The sequence below is a fragment of the Melozone crissalis genome, unplaced genomic scaffold (genome assembly GCF_028551555.1).
Source record: "Melozone crissalis strain CALT ecotype California unplaced genomic scaffold, PUWL_Pcris_2 ptg000033l_1, whole genome shotgun sequence".
Lineage (NCBI taxonomy): Eukaryota > Metazoa > Chordata > Aves > Passeriformes > Passerellidae > Melozone > Melozone crissalis.
In genome coordinates this window covers 3,288,935-3,310,189 of record NW_026535811.1, presented here as the reverse complement: position 1 = coordinate 3,310,189, position 21,255 = coordinate 3,288,935, and the positions used below count along the sequence as shown (strand labels likewise).

Sequence of the window (21,255 nt, the reverse complement as noted above, 5' to 3'; positions counted from 1 at the left end):
CAGTATGAGCTGGTAGCACATCTAGGCAGAAAAGCTATCAATGTGGAGTAAAATTAAAATTGCAGCTCCTATTTTTAATACCCCAGTGTGACCTCATTAGCTGCTTTAAGGTCACACACATGCTGCCAGTTCTGGAAATTGCATTGCTTGTTTAAAGTAAAGAATGACAGTAAAAAAAAAAATTACAAAAGAAAGAAAGAAATAAAAAGCTGCTTTTTTGTCCTTTCATGCTGCTATAACGGTTCTGATGCTGCAGGAGGTGTTGAAGGTGGAGCTCAGCAGACTGCAGCAGTTCTTCCAGGAGGTGAAGCTCTGCCGGCTGCCCCTGAACCCTGCGCTGGTTGTGCAAGGCATAGAGGCAGATGTAAGTGGGATCCATTGCATCTTCAATTTTGGTTTGTGGTCTAGAGGGGAGGAGAGAATGCCTGCATGGAAATTATCATAGTGATATGGAGAATAAATCATCTGGTTGATTCACACCCAGCCTAATCTTCTTCAAACCTTTGCTGAGGCAGAGGTGACAGGACGGTTTGAGTCCTGGCTGCATGAGTGTCACACCAGCCAGAGATTTCACCTCTGAGCAGCCCATCCCCAGCTCAGCTGCCCTGCTGTGGTGTTGGTATTGGCAAGAATACCTGAGAGCTGGGACCCTGGTTCCCACTGTGGGAATCCATAAAATCAGAGGGTTTTGGAAAAGCTGCAAAAGGCAGGCCTCAGAGACAGCAGAACTGTGATTGGAGCTAAGCAGGAGCCATGAGATTGGTCAGCAGAAAAACTATGTAAGAAGTAGAAGAGTAAGGACAAATGGAACAATGGTCTGTGTATTAACACTTGTATAGAATAACTCCCTAAGCTGCAGAAAAGTTTATCTAGCGAGATATTAGGAAGTTCTAAGCTTAATAATGGAACTCTGTGCATTGTGTTTTAAGGCTTATAAGCAGGTATTTTATTTGAAATAAGCAAGCATTGTTTAACCAAAGGTGCCTGTGCTTATAGTGATTGGATAGAACTGCTGTCAATGTGCTTTTGCTTTGTGTGAGTGGTCAAAAAACTTATCAAGTGAGTTGTAACATCAAGTTCTTGATCTGCTGCCTGGGATGTGAGCTGATGGCATCTTCCCATTGTCATACCCATGCAATGAGGCTGATGCTGGAAAATAAAACAGCTCAAGGCACATTCCCAGCAGTCCTGTTCTGTTTGTGACTTGTACAGAGCCCCTGGCCAGCAGTACTCACCAGGCAGCCCTTGGTGTTTTCCCATCCAAGACTCTCCCGTGTCAGGTATGGGAGCAGCAAAAAGTTTGGAGCCAGCTGTCTATTTGCTGAGCTGACTGAGAATTGCTAAAATGTTAAATATTCATACTAACTTATCTGTCTCTACGACCCCTATTAAACATGACTTAAGGATAAAGGAAACAGCAAAGCTCTTCAGTGTTACTTGACTTGACTTTGACTGCAGTACTAAGATTCAGTTATTCATTGTTCAGAAATATTTTCATAAACAACAAAGATCCAGGAGTTAACTGATTCATTCTGGAGAAGGAAAATGTGTACAGCATGAAGAAAAATAAAAACCTGCACAGCCATATATATTACCAGTTATAACTGCCTAATTACAGCAATTTGTGCTCTATTTTTGTTCTCTGGCTCATTATCCATAGTAGACCTGATTCTAAGAGGTGCTGATCCCTTCACTTGCCTCTGACCTGTGTTTCTCCAAGTAATTGCTATTCAGCCTTGATCTGGCTGAGAACTGAGGTCTTCCAGCACCCCACAGGCTTGGGCAAATTGTGTGTGATACAAGTCAGAAGGATGTGAAGCCTGCTGCTGTTCCCTGCTTTCAGGCTTTTGGAAATAATGACTAATGGAAAGGTATCTCACCATAAAGTCATGCTATTTATACTGCACCAGCTTGGCTGGACAGATACAAAAATGTTTAAATCTAATATCTGAAGAGGTCTTTTTGTTTTTTCGGTTTTTCTCATTTTTCTTATATCATTATAGGCCATTATCTTTCTATAAATACATGTCGTTTCTTGATTGGGCTGTACGTCAGTATAATCATGCAAATTAGAACTTTTAAGTGCTTATAATTACCTAAATTTAATTCATTTTGGTGTCATCTATTGATTTTACCAGTAGCAAGGCCTGCTCACAGCCCCATCAGAGTCACATCATCCCACAGGAACCTTTCAAGCACTCTCTGAGACATTTCAATTGGCAAAATTCCGACAGAAATGGAATCATTTCAGTGGTGGGGGATCAGAATTTCATTGCTGATAATGGCTCTGGCCCATCCCAGAGGTCTGCTGTGGCTGAGACAATATTTGCCTGCTGGTGCCATGCTTTGAGAAGTTCAGATGAAAAGCTGCAGACATCTGTGTCTGGTGGAGCTCAAATTGAGCCTCCCTTGCACTGCAGCCTGTAAGGACAGCAGCAGCTCTTGTGTGGTGCTCATTATTTCCACAAACCAGGCCATTAATTTACCATTGTCTCTAGCTGGTTTTGAGGGGTTTCCCCACCACCTTTCTTTGGATGTTTTTAATGAGGGTAATAATTCCACCCCAAACTCTCACAGGATTTGCAGTGCTTGGCTCATTAATGCTTTTTGCAGCCCTTTGAGATCTTCAGGTGGAAGGAGCTGTAGAGCATGAAAGTCCGAGTTTGTGCTTAATTAAGATAAATCCCACATAAAACAGAGCATGATTTTCAGAATTTGCTGCATCCTCAGCCAGGGTGAGGTAATCAAAGAAACTGGCAGGTTCTTTGCTTCCATGTCTGATTGGGCAGGGCTGGGGTTTTTTTCAGAAAACAATGAGACCAAAGGCTTTTCAATGCTTTAAAACTCATTAGATCAGTCTTATGTAATTCATCCATCCAGTTCCAAGCAAAGCTTATTGTTGATAGGCCTGGGTGAAAATGAAAAAACAATTAGCACGTAAAATATTATCTGTTCCTGTGGTCTTATATTTAAGTGAAGCTGGAGACAAGAATTTTTTATTTTTCAGACCCAATGAAACAGTCAATAATATCAAGAATTATTTATTTTTGCTCCCACTGCTACTGAGCAGTGTTTAAAGCTGGAATCTTTTTCAGAGGTATTGTATTAGCCTGGTGTTTTGTTTATGTGACACTGTTGTTCCTCTGTCTCATCTTTCTTTCCCCTGCAGTCATGTTCTTATTTTACATCCAATGCCTTTCCCTTAAAAATCTCCTTCATCAATGCGAATGCTCCAAGTGGAAACATCAATGTGATTTTTAAGGTATGTTCTTCCTCCACTCCTCAGGTCTTTTGGTATGGAAAATGATCATTTAAAATTCATCTAATTTATATTTTAAACCTTAAGTGTGAGAATAGTTGATTTAGCTCTGCTGCTTGTTTATCCCTATTATTTTTGACACTAGAACTCTTAATGAAACATGTTGAGGCAATACACTGAAGTATCACCTTTTTGATCAACAGAGAATCAAGCAATTATAGCAGTTTTTCCCTTAGTGAACACAACTAAACTAGAATATAAAGTTCATATTTTAAACCTAGTTTATTAACTAGGGCAGGTCTCAGAGAAGAGATAGATCAGAATGACTGAACCCTCAGCCTCATCTATATGTCTCTAAAAAATCAAAATACTGGAGTGTTAGAGGCTCCATTTGCCGCACAAACCTAATTCTGCCCCTGTCAGCCAGTGTGGGGGAATGGGCTGAGGAAGGTGGAGCTGGAGGAGGCAGCAGAGGAGCTCTGTCTGATTGGAGCTACTTGGAGGAACTGACTCAAAATAAACTCTGCTTTATTTTGCAGTTGTCACCTAGAAAAGCTTCAGAGTTCAGAACAGCACATCCACAAAAGAAAATTTTAAAGTTAGTTCTCTTTTGAAAGAGCAAAATCTTCCCTAAAAGTGGATATTTGTTTTAGAGAAGACCACAAGTTCATAAAATGGCTGATGGGTAAAAAATGGTTGGTTGCCAATGGCATTATTCTTAGGTATTTTGCAGAATCATTTGCCAAATGAGAAATCTAAAAAATTGATTTAAATAAATTTTTTAAAAATCCAGATTCCATATTGTCTTAAATTAACTTGCCCTTTAGAGCAGCTGTGATTCTCAGAAATAGAAGTAAGCTTTCCAGGCCTGCCAAGGGGAGAAATTAGCAATTTTAAGTTTTTCTGAACATTTAGAAACCTGTTTCATGTGCTGTTTCATCTGAGAATCCATATTAAGTAGCAGGTTTCTACCTACTTGAGCAAACACCTGCTCAGGGGCTTTTAAACAATTGCATTGGTTCTTCTCAAACAATTTTTTTCTACCTAGTAAGGTTCAGCAAGCAGCTCATTGTCCAGTTGCTGTAAAAGTATTTTAGCTGCTGTCACCTTCTCCTGTCAGCAAAACATTGTGCTAAAATACCTTTTGCTTGTACTATAGTTCCATTGCTTATTCATGACAGATAACTCATACATAAATGATAAGCACAGTAAATGATAAGGGTATCTTACTAAATTGTCTTCCCACTGCATATGTGAGGGAAAGTAAGTGGAGAGAATAAGATATTTTTACATTTTTAGGTGCTAAGAAGAATTAATTGGAATCTTTTGATGAGAGAAAAATAGATTCAGATATTTGGTCTTTTTAAAATGAGTTTGTCTCCTCAAGTTCTTTCCTGGGAGTAAATGTCTGTAGATTGGAATACTTGCGTAAAAAGAATATAACAAAAGAATAAGGCACTTAAAATACAAATAAAAATTATGTATTTTACATGGAGTGGGACAGGGGGAAAGAGAAAATAAGGGCTGTTGTTTTCGCAGGACATTTACTCAGCCATGGTTGAAAATAATCTCTTCATTAATTCTTGTGGCTACAATTAAAGCCCCATTTCCTTGAGATTATTGTTTGACTAACTCCATGGGGAGAGGGGTCATCACTGCTTGGAACTGAATATGAATCACATTATGGATTAAATGTAAATTTGTGATAAAGTTCCCTTGCAAATACCAAGTTGTGAGGCTTAATGTGAGACAAACGCTGTCATTTGTGCAGAGGGATCCAGCATTAAGTAGACTTTAAATGTAACTAAATTAGGATTTTACCTCTGGATTAAATTTCCAAATTCTAGTAATTACATAGGAATAATAAGCAGAAAGGCCACAGTTAAGCAGGGATCATTTGTTACCATCTCAGTGGCTCCCAGAACTGTCTCTGTGTGTGCCATCTACTCTGTCCTCTCCTGAGATTATTGAGAGGTGGGTGGGAACTTTGAAGGAAAACAAGACAGAGTTACTGAAATGAATGTAGCTACTCTGGTGGGGTAGAAAGGCCCAGTTAAATAGGACATTATTTCTGTCTGGTGTTGAAGAAGAAAACTGAATTTCATGTGCAACTTTCACAGATAGGTGATGATCTACGTCAAGATATGTTGGTTCTGCAAATTATTCACCTGATGGACAGCATTTGGCTCCAAGAAGGACTGGATATGCAAATGATCATTTACAGGTGTTTATCTACAGGGAAAGGACAAGGTCAGTCTTAAATTACAAAAGGAGCCTGTATTACATTATTCATATTTCATGTAAACAGTGCCATATAAAATTTATTTATTCTGCCTTTCTAGAACTCATTGGATTTTGTAGCAACTAGAATTTTCCAAAAGCCTCAACACTGTCAGCTTGCAAAACATTCTTAAATTCACATATCAAAAAGAGGGCTTTGGAGAAAATTGTCCATAGCTACTGAAGTTTTAATCCAGTGTATTCATGCATAGATGCTTAAATGAGCCTAGATGCATGTGGCTACACAAAGTACCTGCAGACAAGTGATGACAGCTTTGTGCTGTTGATTTTGAAATATTATTCTTGTGATTTATGTTGCTTAGGGCAGGCCTGACTCATCTGAAAGCTCTATTTCTCTCTTTTATGGTTGTTGTAGCAGAGCTGTAGCAGGGATACCAATTGCTTGCTGTAGAAATCTGCTGACAGCAGTAAGCTGCCTATATTTCCCTGACCAAATCTTCTACTGGAAATAATCCTAGCTCAAAGAGAAGGCTGATGTATCCAGATTACCTGCTGTACAAAAGCTATTAAAATAGAAAAATTAAAAGAAAATCATTGTTCTCTGAGCCACAAAGTGAACATGAGAGGAGGAATGATCTAAAGGAAATAAGAGAAAAGTATAGATGAGTTCAGACACAAGGCATGTGGTGGTGGTGACCTGGAAAAATCTCCTCCCTTCTTTGTGGGATGGGAATCAAAGCTTGAAAGCTTCTGCTTCAAAGGCAGATAATACAAGAATACTATTTCTGGACATGACATTATATATAGACTCTTCTATATACTAATGCTTAATTTGATGTTTGCCAAGAGAGATACAGGGATCGTCTGCAAATAATATTCTCTCCCTGACAGTCTCTTCCTTCCAGCATCATAGCAGCAAAAACCCCTCAGTGGCTCACAGATTTCAAATATGTCTTTCCTTGCGAGTTCACATCAGTGCTAAGATAATGGATTTACAGTTAATTATTAAGGATAAAGTGACATGCCTGTGGTCACGTAGGGCACATGTACCCCAACCTTAGGGAGCTTTGGGTACACAGTTTTTCCAAGTCCGAGGCTAATGACCTCCTCCATGGCCACCATTCCCACACAAGGGGGTAGGAGATGGTAATTTCATGGTCATGCAAGCACAGGAATCACTTTTCAATGAAATTCAGTGAAAAATTTCACTGTAATTCAGTGAAAAGTCAATAAAGCATTGGTAGAATTCTACTTTCCAGGCGTGGTGAAGTAGAGGAGTCTGTCAGTAAGTCAGATTCTTAGAGAAGGTTCTCCCTGTGCTGCAGATCAGGAGGATGACAATATATATAAAAAAATAAAAATATAATGTATAAAAATATATAAAACATATTTCATATATAATATAGTAATTATAATTATTATAATATACATATGTATGTATATTATAATTTATATGTATTATGCATAAATAGATATGCTATTATATTATAGTATAGTATTTTATAGTATATTTATATTATGTATTATATACTATACAATATATATAATATTTATATATATTAGTAAATATCAGATCCTACTTTTAAATTTTTTTTAGTTTTGTGTAATTCCTCCCACATTGAATCTCACTAGATCGTTCACCGTGTTGGTACTTTGAGACAGTTGTTTCCACAATATTGTTATTGATGATTTTATTTCTCCTTCACAGTACTGAACCCTTTCCACTCAGTGCCCTTTATTTCTAATTTCCAAAGAGCAAGATTAAAACAATATATGTATATTTATTGTTCTATATTTTGCACTGCATTTGTAATTTTTAGGCTTTTAACTTATGGTTTTACTTATTTATTTATTTTTAGCTTTTAACTTATTTTTTATTTCTTTTTAACTTATTTATTCATTTATTATTCCTTTTAAACGTAATTATTTATTTATTATTCATTTTAAACTATTTATTTTAGCTTATTTACTTATTTTTAGCTTTAACTTCATGGTTTTTTGGTGGGTTTTTTTTTCTGCATGGAATGATCAAACAACAGGCACTATGCATTGTTTTTCTGTGTTTTTAAAGTTGAGGATTTTTAATGCAAACTCTTTTCCATCTGATTAGGGCTGGTGCACATGGTGCCAGATGCTACCACCCTAGCGAAGATCCACAGGGAGTCTGGGCTGATAGGACCACTGAAAGAAAACACAATTAAAAAATGGTTTCACCATCACCATCCTCTGCAATCAAGTTACCAAGAGGTAACATCATAATGAAGCTGATTACACATTTCATGCTATGCCGTGGGGGAAAAAATAAAGAACCAAATTACAGCAGGCAGCAAAAATGAGTGGCTCAGACACGAGACAAACAAGGCTCATGCAGAGAAACCAGGGAATCCACTTAAGTGCCCCTCTCTAGCTAAGAAAATATTGGTTTTTATCAGGTGCATGCTATTGCATTTTCTATAAACGTGTGTCATAGAGATGGTCTGAAATTTAGTTGCAAAGTGAAGAGAAATTGAAACAGAAATTATCTTGAACTCAGAAAAAAGATTAATTTTTTGGTCAGCTCTTTAAATTCTTTATTTTATATAAACCACATAAAGTCCTGGCAGATTTCCTGTATTTAGGAAAGACCATGCCAATTACCTAGAGTTGCAGAAAACTGTTTTATCAAAACCACCTGGTCACAGTTGAAATACAGAAGCTTGTACTTTTCCTATCATTTGTTCTCATGGGATGCCATGGTAGCACTGATTTTATGAAACAAGATGTTCTGCATGAGCCAAAAATTTGTATATTTTATGTATAGAAGCAAACATTTTCCAAGGAAAACTTTCTATCAATTCCTTTCTTTCTGTCAGTTTCTTGTTGGGTGATCATTTTCTGAGGCCTGTGAAAAAAAAATAAATTTTTGTCGCTTCGGGACAGTTTTTATAATCCTTTTTTGGTGAAATGATAAATTAGGGGCCAAAATGTTAAATTTAGAGGAGGGCTTTGGTTATTTAGCACTCTGAGAATGAAATACATTTATAGCAGTTTGTGTATTATAGCAGATGTGTATTATAAATATGTTTGGTAAAGTTTAGTAATTTTGTAATTATTCCATAGGCATTTTCTCATCCACATTTTGACTACGAACTCTTGAATTCCTCATATATCATTTTATTCTTTTAAACAGGAGTAATATGTGTAGAATGGGGTTTTTTTTACAAGTTTTTGTGTTTACAGTTTTATGGTAGAAGTGTAGACAACATTTCAATTCAAAAGTGAGGCACTGCTAGTAATTGAGTGAAAATTTGATTTCTTGCTGCAGCTGCTGTTTGCAAAAAAAACCCATTAATGTGGAATATTCTAAAAACAATTCCTACCCAATTTCTTCCAATTTTTTAAGTATATAAAATGCAGTCCGATCTGATTACATAGGAAATGCATAAAATTACTGCTATGCATTCCCTTTGTGTTTGCTAGTGAAGAACCTTTCTCTTTATTTACTCCTTCATAATTTTTTACTCATACAGTACTGGATCTGAGGTGCTCAGAAAACTGGTGCAGGACAAGCTTTAATGTCCTCATTTTACAGTTGGGTGAATAAAATCACAGAATGCTTAAGTGTTTTATCCAAGGTCATCAGAGTGAATAAGTGGCACAGTTAGACACAAAATTCAGCCAACTCTTGAGCTGTGGCCTAAGTTTTGCCATTGCAGGTGGCATCCTGCATCTGCAGGGAATTCCTGAAAGCCTAAAGAATCATTTGCCTTGGATAATGTAGGCTTTGTCCAAAAAACATTAAGATCCAGATTAGGATTGTTTGGGTTTCTATATTACATTGTATACATTGTGATTTACATTCATGAGACATGAACTGAGTTCTGGAGAAAAAAATTAAAGGAGGTACAAAATGGTGCAGTGGATGTAGAACAACCTGCACCTTTTACAAAGCAAATGGTTACATTTGTGCATTATTTGTGCAAAATTATTTGCAAATAATTTCCTAACAGATTTTTTGCAATATGCTTGCAGAACACTGAACAGAAAATGCCAACTTCAAGTTTTTTTTTTTAAGCACCTTTTTTCGTAAAGTTTTCCATAGACTTCCAGAAAAGGTGAAAACCTCATGCATAAAATGGTTCTTGTGCGGTAACTCTGAAATCTTTTAGTGCCATGCCCATACCATTCTTACTCAGACCTGTCTCATGAATCTTTTTTCAAAATTGCCTGGTAAAATTTTAACAAGTTCAAAAGGTTTAACAGTTTGTTTGGGGTTTTTTTTAACAGGTTTAACAGGTTACCAACAAGCATAACATTTCTAAAATTACGTTTTGTAAAAGAAATTATTTTATTTTTAAAAATTATTTCTTTTATTTCATTGTTTGTAATACTATTTTTATTTCTTTATCACAAACATATCTGGATATTTCATGTAAGAGTTTTTGTTTTACTCCCTAGGCCATAAGGAATTTCTTTTATTCCTGTGCTGGCTGGTGTGTTGTTACCTTCATCCTGGGAGTCTGTGATCGACACAGTGACAACATCATGCTGACAAAAGCTGGACACATGTTCCACATAGATTTTGGAAGATTTTTGGGTCATGCACAGATGTTTGGAAGCATCAGAAGGTTGGTACCTATAATCATACAGAGTAAACTTTAGAGCAATGGTCTGAAATTTCGTAGCCCTGTCAACTCCCATAAGAAAAAAATACAAATGAGATTATGCTTTCTTTTTGTTTCCTTCCTGTATTTTCCAAAACAATATGTTTTTGTTGTTTCTTAAAACTTCTAAAAAGTGTAGAAATTACTTGAAAAGGATTCAAAGATGTTGGAGATCCCTTTTCTGTGTAAAAGAAAAATGCAATTCCTTGTTTGGTCAGGAATTTGAATGATGTAGTTCAGTAGTGACCAGAACAGAAGAATTCTGATGTCCATTGCTTTTTTTTTCCCAACAGAGGAGGGTTCCTAAAATGGATCCAAATCCATATATCTGTCTAATTGAAAACCTTCATCCCATATTCAGAGAAGGAACCAAATTTTCCAAATGGACATAGAGAATAATTACATTATGCCTCTGTGGGTAAATTTGCAACCTTTTCATCATCTTTAGAAGTTCCGCATCAAACCACACTGAGCTCAGGTGTTGCTTTGCAAATATCTGGTTACCTTGGTAGGTGTGATGTATCTATGTCATGCTGAGGATAAATCAAACAGTGTGAGCATCTATCCAATTCCTAATGTGAACATTTTCTGAAGGAATGAATTGAAATGGAATGAGGATAAGATAATGCCAATATGTACAAATCACAAAGGAGCTTTTACAGCAGAGTAATAAATGGATGAATTATCCCTTTTAGTGATGAGTAGTTGTGTATGTCTTTCATCCATGTTTTCTGAAAACTTCCAGAACAAGTATCAAAATTAAGTTTGAGCTAATTTTCTTATTTATTTTTTGTTTTTTTTTAATGTTAAGCTGGCCTTTTCCTGCTCCAGACTATCTCAGTGTGTTAGACAGACATAACAGCATGGGAGTATTGCTATGAGGGAGGCTGATGAGGATAATAAGTACTTCTAAGTCAAGCAGTCAAAAGATTCAGTTGCAGTGCTTAGAATCATCATCCATCATTCAAGATATGCACCCTTAATCCCCCTCATTTACTGTGGAAAGAATAAAGCAGAGCAGAGTAATAAAAACATACTCGTGCACACTCCTTCTCAAGGGCTGCATCCTTCTCCACAGCAAAACTCCTGTTGGAACCTAGCAGGGATTTCCTTGAGTAGTAATTTTACATAAACTAAAAATTACCTAGTTGAGTGAACAGCAGGATGAAGCAAATATGAGGGGACACAACAATCAAATTTAAATTATGTAGTAGCAATAATAAAAAATAGATATTAATGTTACCATTTTACAGCTCAGTTATGCTACACTTTATTACTAAATCTATGAAAACTTAAAATATAATCACTTCCACAAACATCAGCCTCTTTTCCCATTTCTCAGTGCAGTGTGTAGTTTAAACTACAGAATAAATTCACACATTTAGGACCTCCATTCATGGACGGCCCTCATGATTCCTTGGGAAGATTGGGTCTCCCACATAAGAGCAGGTTGCAAACACCATGGTATAATCATTGTTTTCCTCAAGACCACAGGAAACTGAGCAGATAAAGTATTAATGTTTTAGTGATACACCATTAATGACTATTGTTCTTATTAGTTGTATGCACCTTCATAAAATGTAACATATTATTTGTAACACAGGGACATCACATTTTTACAGGTCACAAACTTCAGGTTCTCTCAAAATTTGAAGCTCTCAGTGCTAGTTCTATGTACTCATTCCCACAAGGCAAGTCCTGAAACAGCTTTGGCCTCTGGTTTCTTTAACAGCTCTTATATTGCACTTTTATTTGAGTTCTTGTTAGATTTTTATTTGAGTTTTTTTTTTTTTTTGCACTCCCAGAATATCATACTCTAAAATAATATTGAAAAAACAGCAGCACAATGCTGCCAAATCTAAGAATTCTTAGTGCTGACCCTTGCGGAGTTTTGTACATTTGACATACATTTCTGGGGGTTTATAGGAGCTTTAAAGAATGCAAAGCAACTGATGCAAACCCCTCTACCTGGGGTTTACACACATCATACAAACGTTTTTTTGTGTGTGAGTGTAAAATGAAATCTATGCAGATCAATGAAGGGTCCCTGCCCAACGTTTTTAAAACAATCATTCCTTACAGAGCTTTGCAAGGTGATTATATTTCCTGCCCTCAGGGAGTGCTTTTTTGTCATTACAAAAATATAATTCCTCAGAAAACTTCCTGAGGATAGGTCCTGTGCAGCATCCAGTCCTCCTTCTGATGGAAGTGAAGTTCCAGAAGTGCTTTGGCAGCGCAGAGCCTCACACATGTGGGCTGCTACTCTTCTGTCACACCCAATCTGAGTCTCCAGAGAACCTGGTGGAGCTGACACATTCATCCAGTCACGCTCACTTTTGCATTCCTGACTGTAAAGACCATAAAAAGGGGATTAGTAAACTTTTCTACTTCCTGCCTTCATCTTTAAATGATATCCAATAAATCTGCTCAGTTTTGGTTCCAAGTCAAAAATCAGTTCTTCCTGGTGTGAGAGAGGAGAGGAATCAGGAACTTTCTTTCTACATCTGCATTCACAGTGCAGTAAATACTTTAAATAATACCAATAACCCATCTTTCCTTGGATCTATGGTGCCTTGTGAAGGCTGTCCTAGAGCAGAGGTTGGGCAGAGTTAAAGAATAAAGCAGGGATTTATCCAAAGGATCTCCTCCATGGATCCACCTTGGGCAGCACAAGAGCCCAGCCAGGGCTGCACCCAAGATGAACCAAAATGGCCCCAAAATGCACGGCCGGGCACGGGGGCTGTCCCTGGGATCAGTTCTGCTCCATTTGCACCTTGCAGTTCATTGTCCCATTCCAGCTTTAGCCCAGGCAGTCCCACCCTGCTTGTTTTTCTCTCTCCAGCCCACGGGGTTTGTGCTCCTGGGCTGAGATTTGGATCATTTGTCCTTGGTGCCCAGCTGGAGCAGGAATTGTTTTGTCTCCCTGCTCTGTGCTCAGAGCTCACCATCCCCTGATATGAAGCCCAGACCCACACACTGAAGCAGCACAGAATCTGAAAAATATAAAAGCTAAACCTGAGGTATCATCTAGAGCTAATATCTCAGAGGTGTTGGAGGCAGACTTATGATCTAACCAATAGCATAATAACAGAGAGCTTGGCAGAAGAGTTATTCCCAAAGTCCCATAGGGAACTTTCCTACTGAACCATGAGATTTCATTATCTTCTCTTCCTATTTTTTTTTTAATCACACTGAATGACATCTTCTGCTAGCAGTAATAAAATGCTCCTTTCATTCTCTAACCCAGCCTCCTCTTTTGACCATACATTCCCCTAAAACAGGCAAGTCTGCAGGTACACTTCAAACTGTACAAATAAATATTTCTTGTTTACTTCTTCATGTAACTGCCTTATTCTTCATCTATTGAGTGTCTTGCGGGAATGATCTCAGACCCACTCACACATAAATAGGTGTAATGTTATCCAGATTATCATTTAAGACTAGGTCAGTCCTGATCAAATGGTTTGGAAGGTGTCTGGATCATGGTTTTACCTACCATGCTTTGCTCACCTTTGTTTCCTTCCTTTCAGTTCTGACCAGCTCCTTTTGAACACTCCTTCCTCGGTGAATTAAGCAGCCAGAAATTTATTTAAATCCTGTGCTAACTGAACTAATCTGAAATTCAGCAGACAATCACATCCTCCCCTCTACCAGTCACTTCCAGCTCTGTCATCTGTCATTTTCCACTCAGGCATGTGCAGTGTGGCACTTGGTGGCAGGACACAAAGTGGTGCAGCTCATGGCACACTGCAAATCCACCTTTTGATAACATCAGGGTCCATTCTTTCCCTTCAAAACCCAGTCATCCTGATTACCCCCAGCACTCACTGGCCTTTTCATTTCCCTGATCTGAATCACAGAGACCCTCTTGTCCCTTTGCCAAACTAATCCTGGCTCTTGGCATGGCTTTCCCAGAATTTAAATCTGCTAAGCTGGTTTTCTTCTACAAAGTTAATTACTACAGGCAGCCTGACTATTCCTTTGGGAAATTCCAGTTATTAGGGAAGTTCCAAAAATATGGGAAAATTATGTTTCCCACACTTCCTTCCTAGGTTGGTGTTTTATTATATTGAGAAGGATTTCAGAACATCTGAGTATATAGAAATGTAGGGCCTCTTTTTATTTTAAAAGTAACATGTTTCATTTTTAGTGTTAACAACCTAAAATATGTGTTAATGTCTCAGTAGAAGTGCTGATTTTAAAAAAAATACTTTCAGGTATTTCTTTCTAAAAAAGTGTTGGCATGTGGACATGGAATATAAGTTCTATCTGCATTTTTTTATTGTATTGTATCAAGGTTTGTTCTCTTTTTTCCTTAAAAAAGGAAAAATGGGGAAGAAGGAAGCAGTTGAGAATAACGCATTTTACTTTTTTTTGCTTTTTACCCTTTAAAAACTTTATTTAGAGTACCCACACAAAGTCAAAAACTTGAAAGCATAATCACTATTTTTTTCTAAATTTGCGCATGAAAACTTCTACCAACCTGTATTAGATGTTGAAAGATTTTAGTGGGTATTTTCAGTGTTAATAATTCATTCTCTGCAGTTTATTTTTCTGACATGATAGGTCTGGATTTATTGCTTTCTGTGAAATGGTAACTTCTAATTCTTTGCCACTATTCACTTTCAGCATTTCCTGCATGACACCCTCCAAAAATCTGACTGCAATCCCATAAAGATTTTGTTTCATGACTTAAAGCACCTTAGTAGCCCAAATGATCTTAACAAGATTATAGAGATGTTTAAATCCTGCCATCCACATAAAGAAAGAAAGAGAAAAAATGCACAAAAACCTGTAGGTGAAACAGCATCATCTCCACGGTGACAAGGCCTAAATGGGCTTGAATTTATCAGGGAAGAAGTCCATCACTTTTGGAAGTCAAATATTTGTCCCAAAACGACCACCAAGTGCACAGGCTGAGTCTGAGCAAGCATGAACAGCACAAACTGCAGTCAGGGGGCTCAGATGCACTCTGTCATCTTTGGCTTTATTGAGCCTGCATCCTAGTTTGCCCTCTTTCTTTCTTTCTTTCTTTTTTTTTTTTTTTGGTTTTTGGGGTTATTTTTTGGTTTTGTTTTTTTGGGGTTTTTTTCAGTAATAGCCTCTTGTGGAGGGCAGTCAACTGAAATGCTTTGAAATCAGAGTAAATTATGTTCACTGCCTGCTTCATATCTTCAACTTTTTTGGTTATCCTTTTCTAAGACAATCAAGGGAGGCACTGTTTTTCCGTACAGTGTCTGTATGGATTTGACCAGAACTGGATATGATTTGATCATACCCAATTCTGTTCATGCAAGAGCCTTGTTGTTCCTGTTGAATTGATTTTCCTGGATACCAGTTCTTGTCTGCTGTAGCTCTCAGAATCATTCTTGGCTTTTCCTTCACTCCAAGAGTGGCATAAACTGCTTCCCTGTCTTCACTTTCTTGAAGGAGTTTTTTGGTATTCCTGTCAATAATCACGTGGGCTAGAGAAGCTGCTTGATGCTTCCAGAGCCATCAGCAGAATTCCCTCTGCTTTGGGAGATTGGCTGCACATGAGGTGTTTAAGTGACTTTTTATCAAATTCCCTTCTTCTTTTCCCTCCTTCTCATTCTATTAGCCACCCTGAATTTTTTTTTTTTCTTTTTTTTCTTTTTTTTTTTTTTTTTTTTTTTTCAGGATATGGCTCCAGAGATGGGAAGTTTAACAATAAAACAGAAAGAAAAGGGGGAAAAGACATCCTGGTCACTGTCCATTTTGATTATGGTTTTATTTGTTATCCTTTTCAAAGTGTAACTGTTCATAGGGATGTGTATTTTCTCCATCCTGCTCCCATCAGAAACATTGTGTTGTATCACCCCTTTCTCTGAAAGCTTTCTATACACATTTTTTATGTTCAAAGGAGCTGTTCTCACATGCACTCAAACATACATTTATATTCAGGGGAAGCTCTTCTCATACACAGTCAAGTATACATCAAGCACTTTTAAATTAATCTCTGTTTCTTGGTCTTCTTTTTTTTTCTTTTTCTTTTTTTTTTTTCTTTTGCTTGTTCTGCACACTACCCCTTTGTCCTTCATCCTTAACTGGAAAGCATGCTGATGTATTTAATTCATGTAGGATTTCATCCCCTGCCCCGAGGAATTCCTTTGCAATTCAATTTCTTCATCACTGGTTTATTTCTCTATTTTGCCTGGTGATATACAAATGCCCTGCAACCATCTATTACTGTGTTTTCTAAATATCCATCTCATACTGAAAAGGCCTGTTAGCTGAATATTCCATGGGTAGGGCTTATGTTCTGTTCTGTTCCCACTTGTTGTGTTTCTTTTAAGGCACCTTTTAGTCCCAGTTTTAAAATCTTTTTCACTGCTGAAGGCCAGTCAGGACACAAAAAGCAATTGTCCAACAATCTCTGTTAACAAGAGGAATTGCTGCAATCTCCTTGGGAATTAACTCTTAAGTGGTTCATCAATAGGGTTGGTAATATTCTTCAGCAAACACAGAAAACGTGATAGTCCTAGAAAATGCTAGGTAAGGCATTGGGAATGCTGCACTGAGCACTGCCAAATGTGGGTATTGGAGGTGAAGGGTGGAAAGGATTGAGCTCCACCTGGATGCTGTTTTGCAGGCTGGTGGCTGAGCAAAAAAAAATATTAGATATGAGTTTTAATTGCCCAGAACATGTAGTTTATTTAAGCCAAGGATGCTCAGGGCATTGAGAAATCTTTCTGTGTTATGGGAACGAGGTCGCTACAAAATTCATACCAGTTTACCCAAGGCTGTGTCCAGCTAAATCTTAAAACCCCCCAGGATAATCTTCCAAGGCAACCTGTTTCAATATTTACTTTTTCTCATAGTGAGGATTGTTTAGTATTTTTTAATGGCAAGTCAGAATTTCAGCTGGTTCCATTTTCTCTCTTATTCTTGCCTGGATTCATCTGCTTTAGAGCCTCCTGTAGATCCAAGAAAATCCCCTTTGGCCTCTTGAAAACCTTTTATCTCCTGGCCAAATAATGCCACATTCCTCAGCCTCTCACAGGCAAGTGCCACCACAGTGTTGGTGACTTACTCCAGTTTAGTGACATCTTGCAAATTTTGGCAGGTTATGAACTAATAAATGCTAAGTGGAACATCTTTACATGCGGCATCTTCCAGTATTTTCATTAGTACCATTTGATGGGATAGAGAATGTGTTTGTTCATTTTTTGGTAGAGGCCCTTTGTACAAGGTTTTGGTTGTGGTGGAAATTTGGATTAGCAGCTTTTTAGAAATGGATCTGAGAGTTTTACCACAGCCAAATATGAGTTGATGATAAGATATTGGATAGAAAAGCTTTAAATTTGAAGTAAGCCTTTTGTTTCACTTTGCGCTTCCAGGGAAAGCTTCCCCTGGAATATTTTTTTACTTTTAGAAAAATGGAGATAAGGAGCCCAGGGAAATTACAAGGAGACCAGGAAAAAGCAATTAAAATCATTGGACATCTGAAATACAGGACTTGTGAGAAAAGGTGGGAGCAGTTGTCCACAGAAGATTGAGGAAAGACATGGTAATAGTCTGCAAATACTGTAGAGGCTGCTGTAAGGAAGATGGGATCTTCATGTTCTCTTAGGAAAGAGCAAGAATTAATAAGATGAAAGCACAGCAAGAGTTAGATTAGGCATTAGGGAACAAAAATGCTGTGAGGGAACATCCTGAAACAGAAATTTGATAGTGAAGTTGAAGAAGTCTATAATAAAAATCTTGGAGAATAGGCTAAATAAGAATGCCAGAAGCATGTTTATGATCTTGTCCTGATAAGAAGAAAAATGGAGCATCTCTTGTGGCCCAGGCACATTTCTTTGTTTGCTGGTCATGAATTGTGTTGTATGGTTGTTCCCTGTTTCATTATTTAATATATAAAAGGAGTGCCATTGATTATGGCTTTTTACTGTGTCTACAAATGTCTATGATTACTATGATTAAATATTTTCACTTGGCTTTAGAGAAATAAGCACTCATGCTCATTTATTTTGTGTTCTTCAATAAGCTTTTGGCTTTTGCTGCAAAGGATGTCAGCAGTCAAGCACTCCTTAAAAGCTTTTCCTATTTTATTGGATACATCTAAATTCCACATAGTCATGCTGAATATTATCAGTTACTCTTGACTCAGACAAAATTATTTTAAAAGCAGTCAGGGAATACATGGAGGGGTTTTAGTGCTGAGCAGCTGATTTTTAAATTGCAGAGTTCTGTGTGGTTTCTCACACACTGTCCATGTGAAAACTTGGACAACAGATTTATGTCATTACATTAATGAGTGTGACTTGGACTTTTCCATTGGGGAGCTTAGATTGGATCAGAGCAAAGGTCATTTGTTGTTGGTTATCTCATGTGTTTTTCCTGCTCAATATAAAAAGAAGTCAGTGTATGATTCTTGAATGTTCTGTACCGTGAGATTCAGAGTAGGAAGAACTAAAACCATTGTTGACCTTACAAGCTTTGTTAATCAGTTTACATCTACTGTTTGCTATCAAATGCTGATGCTCTTACTGGTTTTCTTGGAATGCAGCATAATTCCAGCCCACAGTGAAGTCCCAGCAGATGTTCCCATCACCCCAGACCAAGTTTATTTTTGTGTGATGATCTCTTCATTTCCTTGAGATTTCCTTTCCTTTTTTCCCCCTCTCATGATTTATCATCCAAACATTCATCATCTCCAGAGGAACTGCAAAACACATTCCCATGAAAATCCTAAATCTCTAAAAGCAAAAAAAAAAAAAACCAACAAAAAAAAGCAAAAAAGAATAAACCCCCCATGATGTAGCCTTGTTTGTCACTGAATGGCCTGAGTAAACTCTTCTGTCACAGCCATAGTAAAGTCTTTAAAGTCCAGGACTGCAATCAGACTCTGTCATAAACAGGAGTATTGCCTTTTTGACTGATTTCCACTCTAAAACCGAAGGGTTCATTAATCTCATCTAGGGTGTAGTGAGGGAGAAAAGAAAAAAGGAAAGAAAAGAGTAGGCAAGATGTGATAAGGTAGCTTTAATGATTTTGGGGGCTTTATTGGCTGTACATCTTTGGTCAATCTCAAGCCATACTAGTTGTCTCAGTGAGGCTTTTCTTCTCTGAAAATAATGGTACCAGACATTATAATTACACATGGAGGTCTTTCAGCAATGCTTCAATTCCATATTTCTTTAGCACACTATAAATAAGAAAAAATAGGCTTTTGGTCTACAGAGATATGGTGAAAGGCTTTTACTTGGAAGTACTTCATCATAGCAGGTTTTTTTTAACTGATGCCAGGCATTTCTTCAGTTTGATGGAGGAAGCAAATTATATCAATGCAGATTTTAGGTGAGGAAGGTCTTGTCCCATTGGCTGTTACACAGTCATTGGTCATCAAACATGCATGTAAAGTGTTGTAGGCCTTAGCTGTGGTCTTGAGGGTGCTTTGGGTAAGAAGTATTTAATGTTTGTAGCTTCTAGAAAAGTCCATGTGAGTAAGCTCTGTGATATATAGAGGTCCATGTGAAGGCTGTTGTTCCCAGGCTTTTGGATGCACTGTTTATGTTCTGAATAAAAGCCAGAATGGAATGTGATCTTGGCAATCTGCCCATTAAAGGTGTCCTGGTTTAAATACAGAAATTCAGAACTGCACCAGGGTGAGGTTCATTTGGTACATGCAACAACAAGGCAATCATTGCCTTTCTCCTTCTGGAGGCTGAAACAGCCTCTATTAACTGATGTAATTTTTCCCTTCATGATGGACAGTGACTGGACTTGGCTGTTTGTGATTTTGCTGGAGAATTTTCCCTTCTGGTTTATTATTATCCAAAGGAGTTTGTGGAAGCAGCAAGGAACATTTTACATCTGTGCACAGACATTCATCCTCTGAATTGGTTTTCCAGAATCCTTTATGTTCTGCTCAGGGAGTGTCTCTTCCCACTGAAACCTTATTTTATAATGCTGTTGTGAGAAATGGCTGTGTTTTCCTTCTAGTGAGTCTTGTTTCCCATATTCTAAGTTTTCCCATGTTCTTTTTTTTTTTTTTTTAATTTACATTGCAGAGTGTTCCCTTTGTGAACAGCCAGCTTATTTTCTGGAGCTTCAACATCCAGGATTTTGCAGGATTTACCTTTTGGGAGAGGTTCTGATAGCAAAAGACCTTAAACAGAACTGGGGAAATCTAGTTCCTACATCATTTATTGCATGTTGACAAGAGAGGACTGGCCTAATGCCCTAGAACTGAATATGTTCTAAAACAGATACTGAGAAATTTAAATATTTTTAAAAAGCTACTGAGAAATTTAAGAACCTTATAAAACTGATTTCAGTCATTCCACAACTAAAATTAATTTATAAATAATACAAATATTAAAATATCGGTCATGTATTCACACAGATGCTTTAGCAACAACAGTAGGACAAATGATTAATGTTGCAGTCATTCCGTGATGGGGACGTTGGCCCACAGCCCAACACAGCAATGTTAAACACTGTATTTCTTCCAGGAAAGTAATTCCTGATTGCAGTATCTATTTTCAGCTCAAGTAGCTCAGTGTGGGAGACTTGGACTAGCTCAGAAAGGACTGTGTTTTCCTGGTGTCATTGTGTCTCAATGCAGTTGGACATCAGAAATCAAATATCAGTTTTGAACAAAATGCAGCTTATCTATAGAGGTAATTTTTTGACTTGGAATATTTTAGCCCAAGAATGAGTTCTTGAGATTCTAAAATGCTTTCAAAACAGGATTTAGATTGGCCTTCTATCCACATATACATCAAGGTGTTAACATAGATAATTTTCTATCTCTCTCTCTTTCCTATGGGCTTCCACAAATTGAATTTTGTTATTCTAATGGTATCAATTTATTTAACACTTAATTTCTACTTTAATAAGATTTAGTGTTTAATATATTTATATTCTATATTGTTATATCAATGTATTAATATTAATGTATTAACATATTATTAAATATATTTAAATACCACTGATAAAGAATAAGATAAAGAGTGAGTGAGTAAGTAAAAGAAGGTTCTGGGCAAACCTGAACTCTCAGAAATCAGTAACAGACACACTTTGTAGTTCTTTGAGATCTACAGCACAAAACTAAACAAAAACTGTGTTACAGTCACACTTTAACAT

General features: G+C 37.3%; 1 protein-coding gene across 1 annotated transcript in view; it reads left to right on the top strand.

Annotated features, from left to right (window-relative positions):
- The window catches only part of PIK3C2G (phosphatidylinositol-4-phosphate 3-kinase catalytic subunit type 2 gamma), a 184,725-nt gene that overhangs the window by 107,106 nt on the left and 56,364 nt on the right, over positions 1-21,255 (top strand). Inside the window, exons 19-23 of the mRNA XM_054282061.1 lie at positions 257-364; positions 3,170-3,262; positions 5,380-5,509; positions 7,611-7,747; positions 9,938-10,107. Of these exons, the coding sequence (XP_054138036.1) occupies positions 257-364; positions 3,170-3,262; positions 5,380-5,509; positions 7,611-7,747; positions 9,938-10,107 (638 nt within the window). The remainder of the gene's footprint in view (positions 1-256; positions 365-3,169; positions 3,263-5,379; positions 5,510-7,610; positions 7,748-9,937; positions 10,108-21,255) is intronic.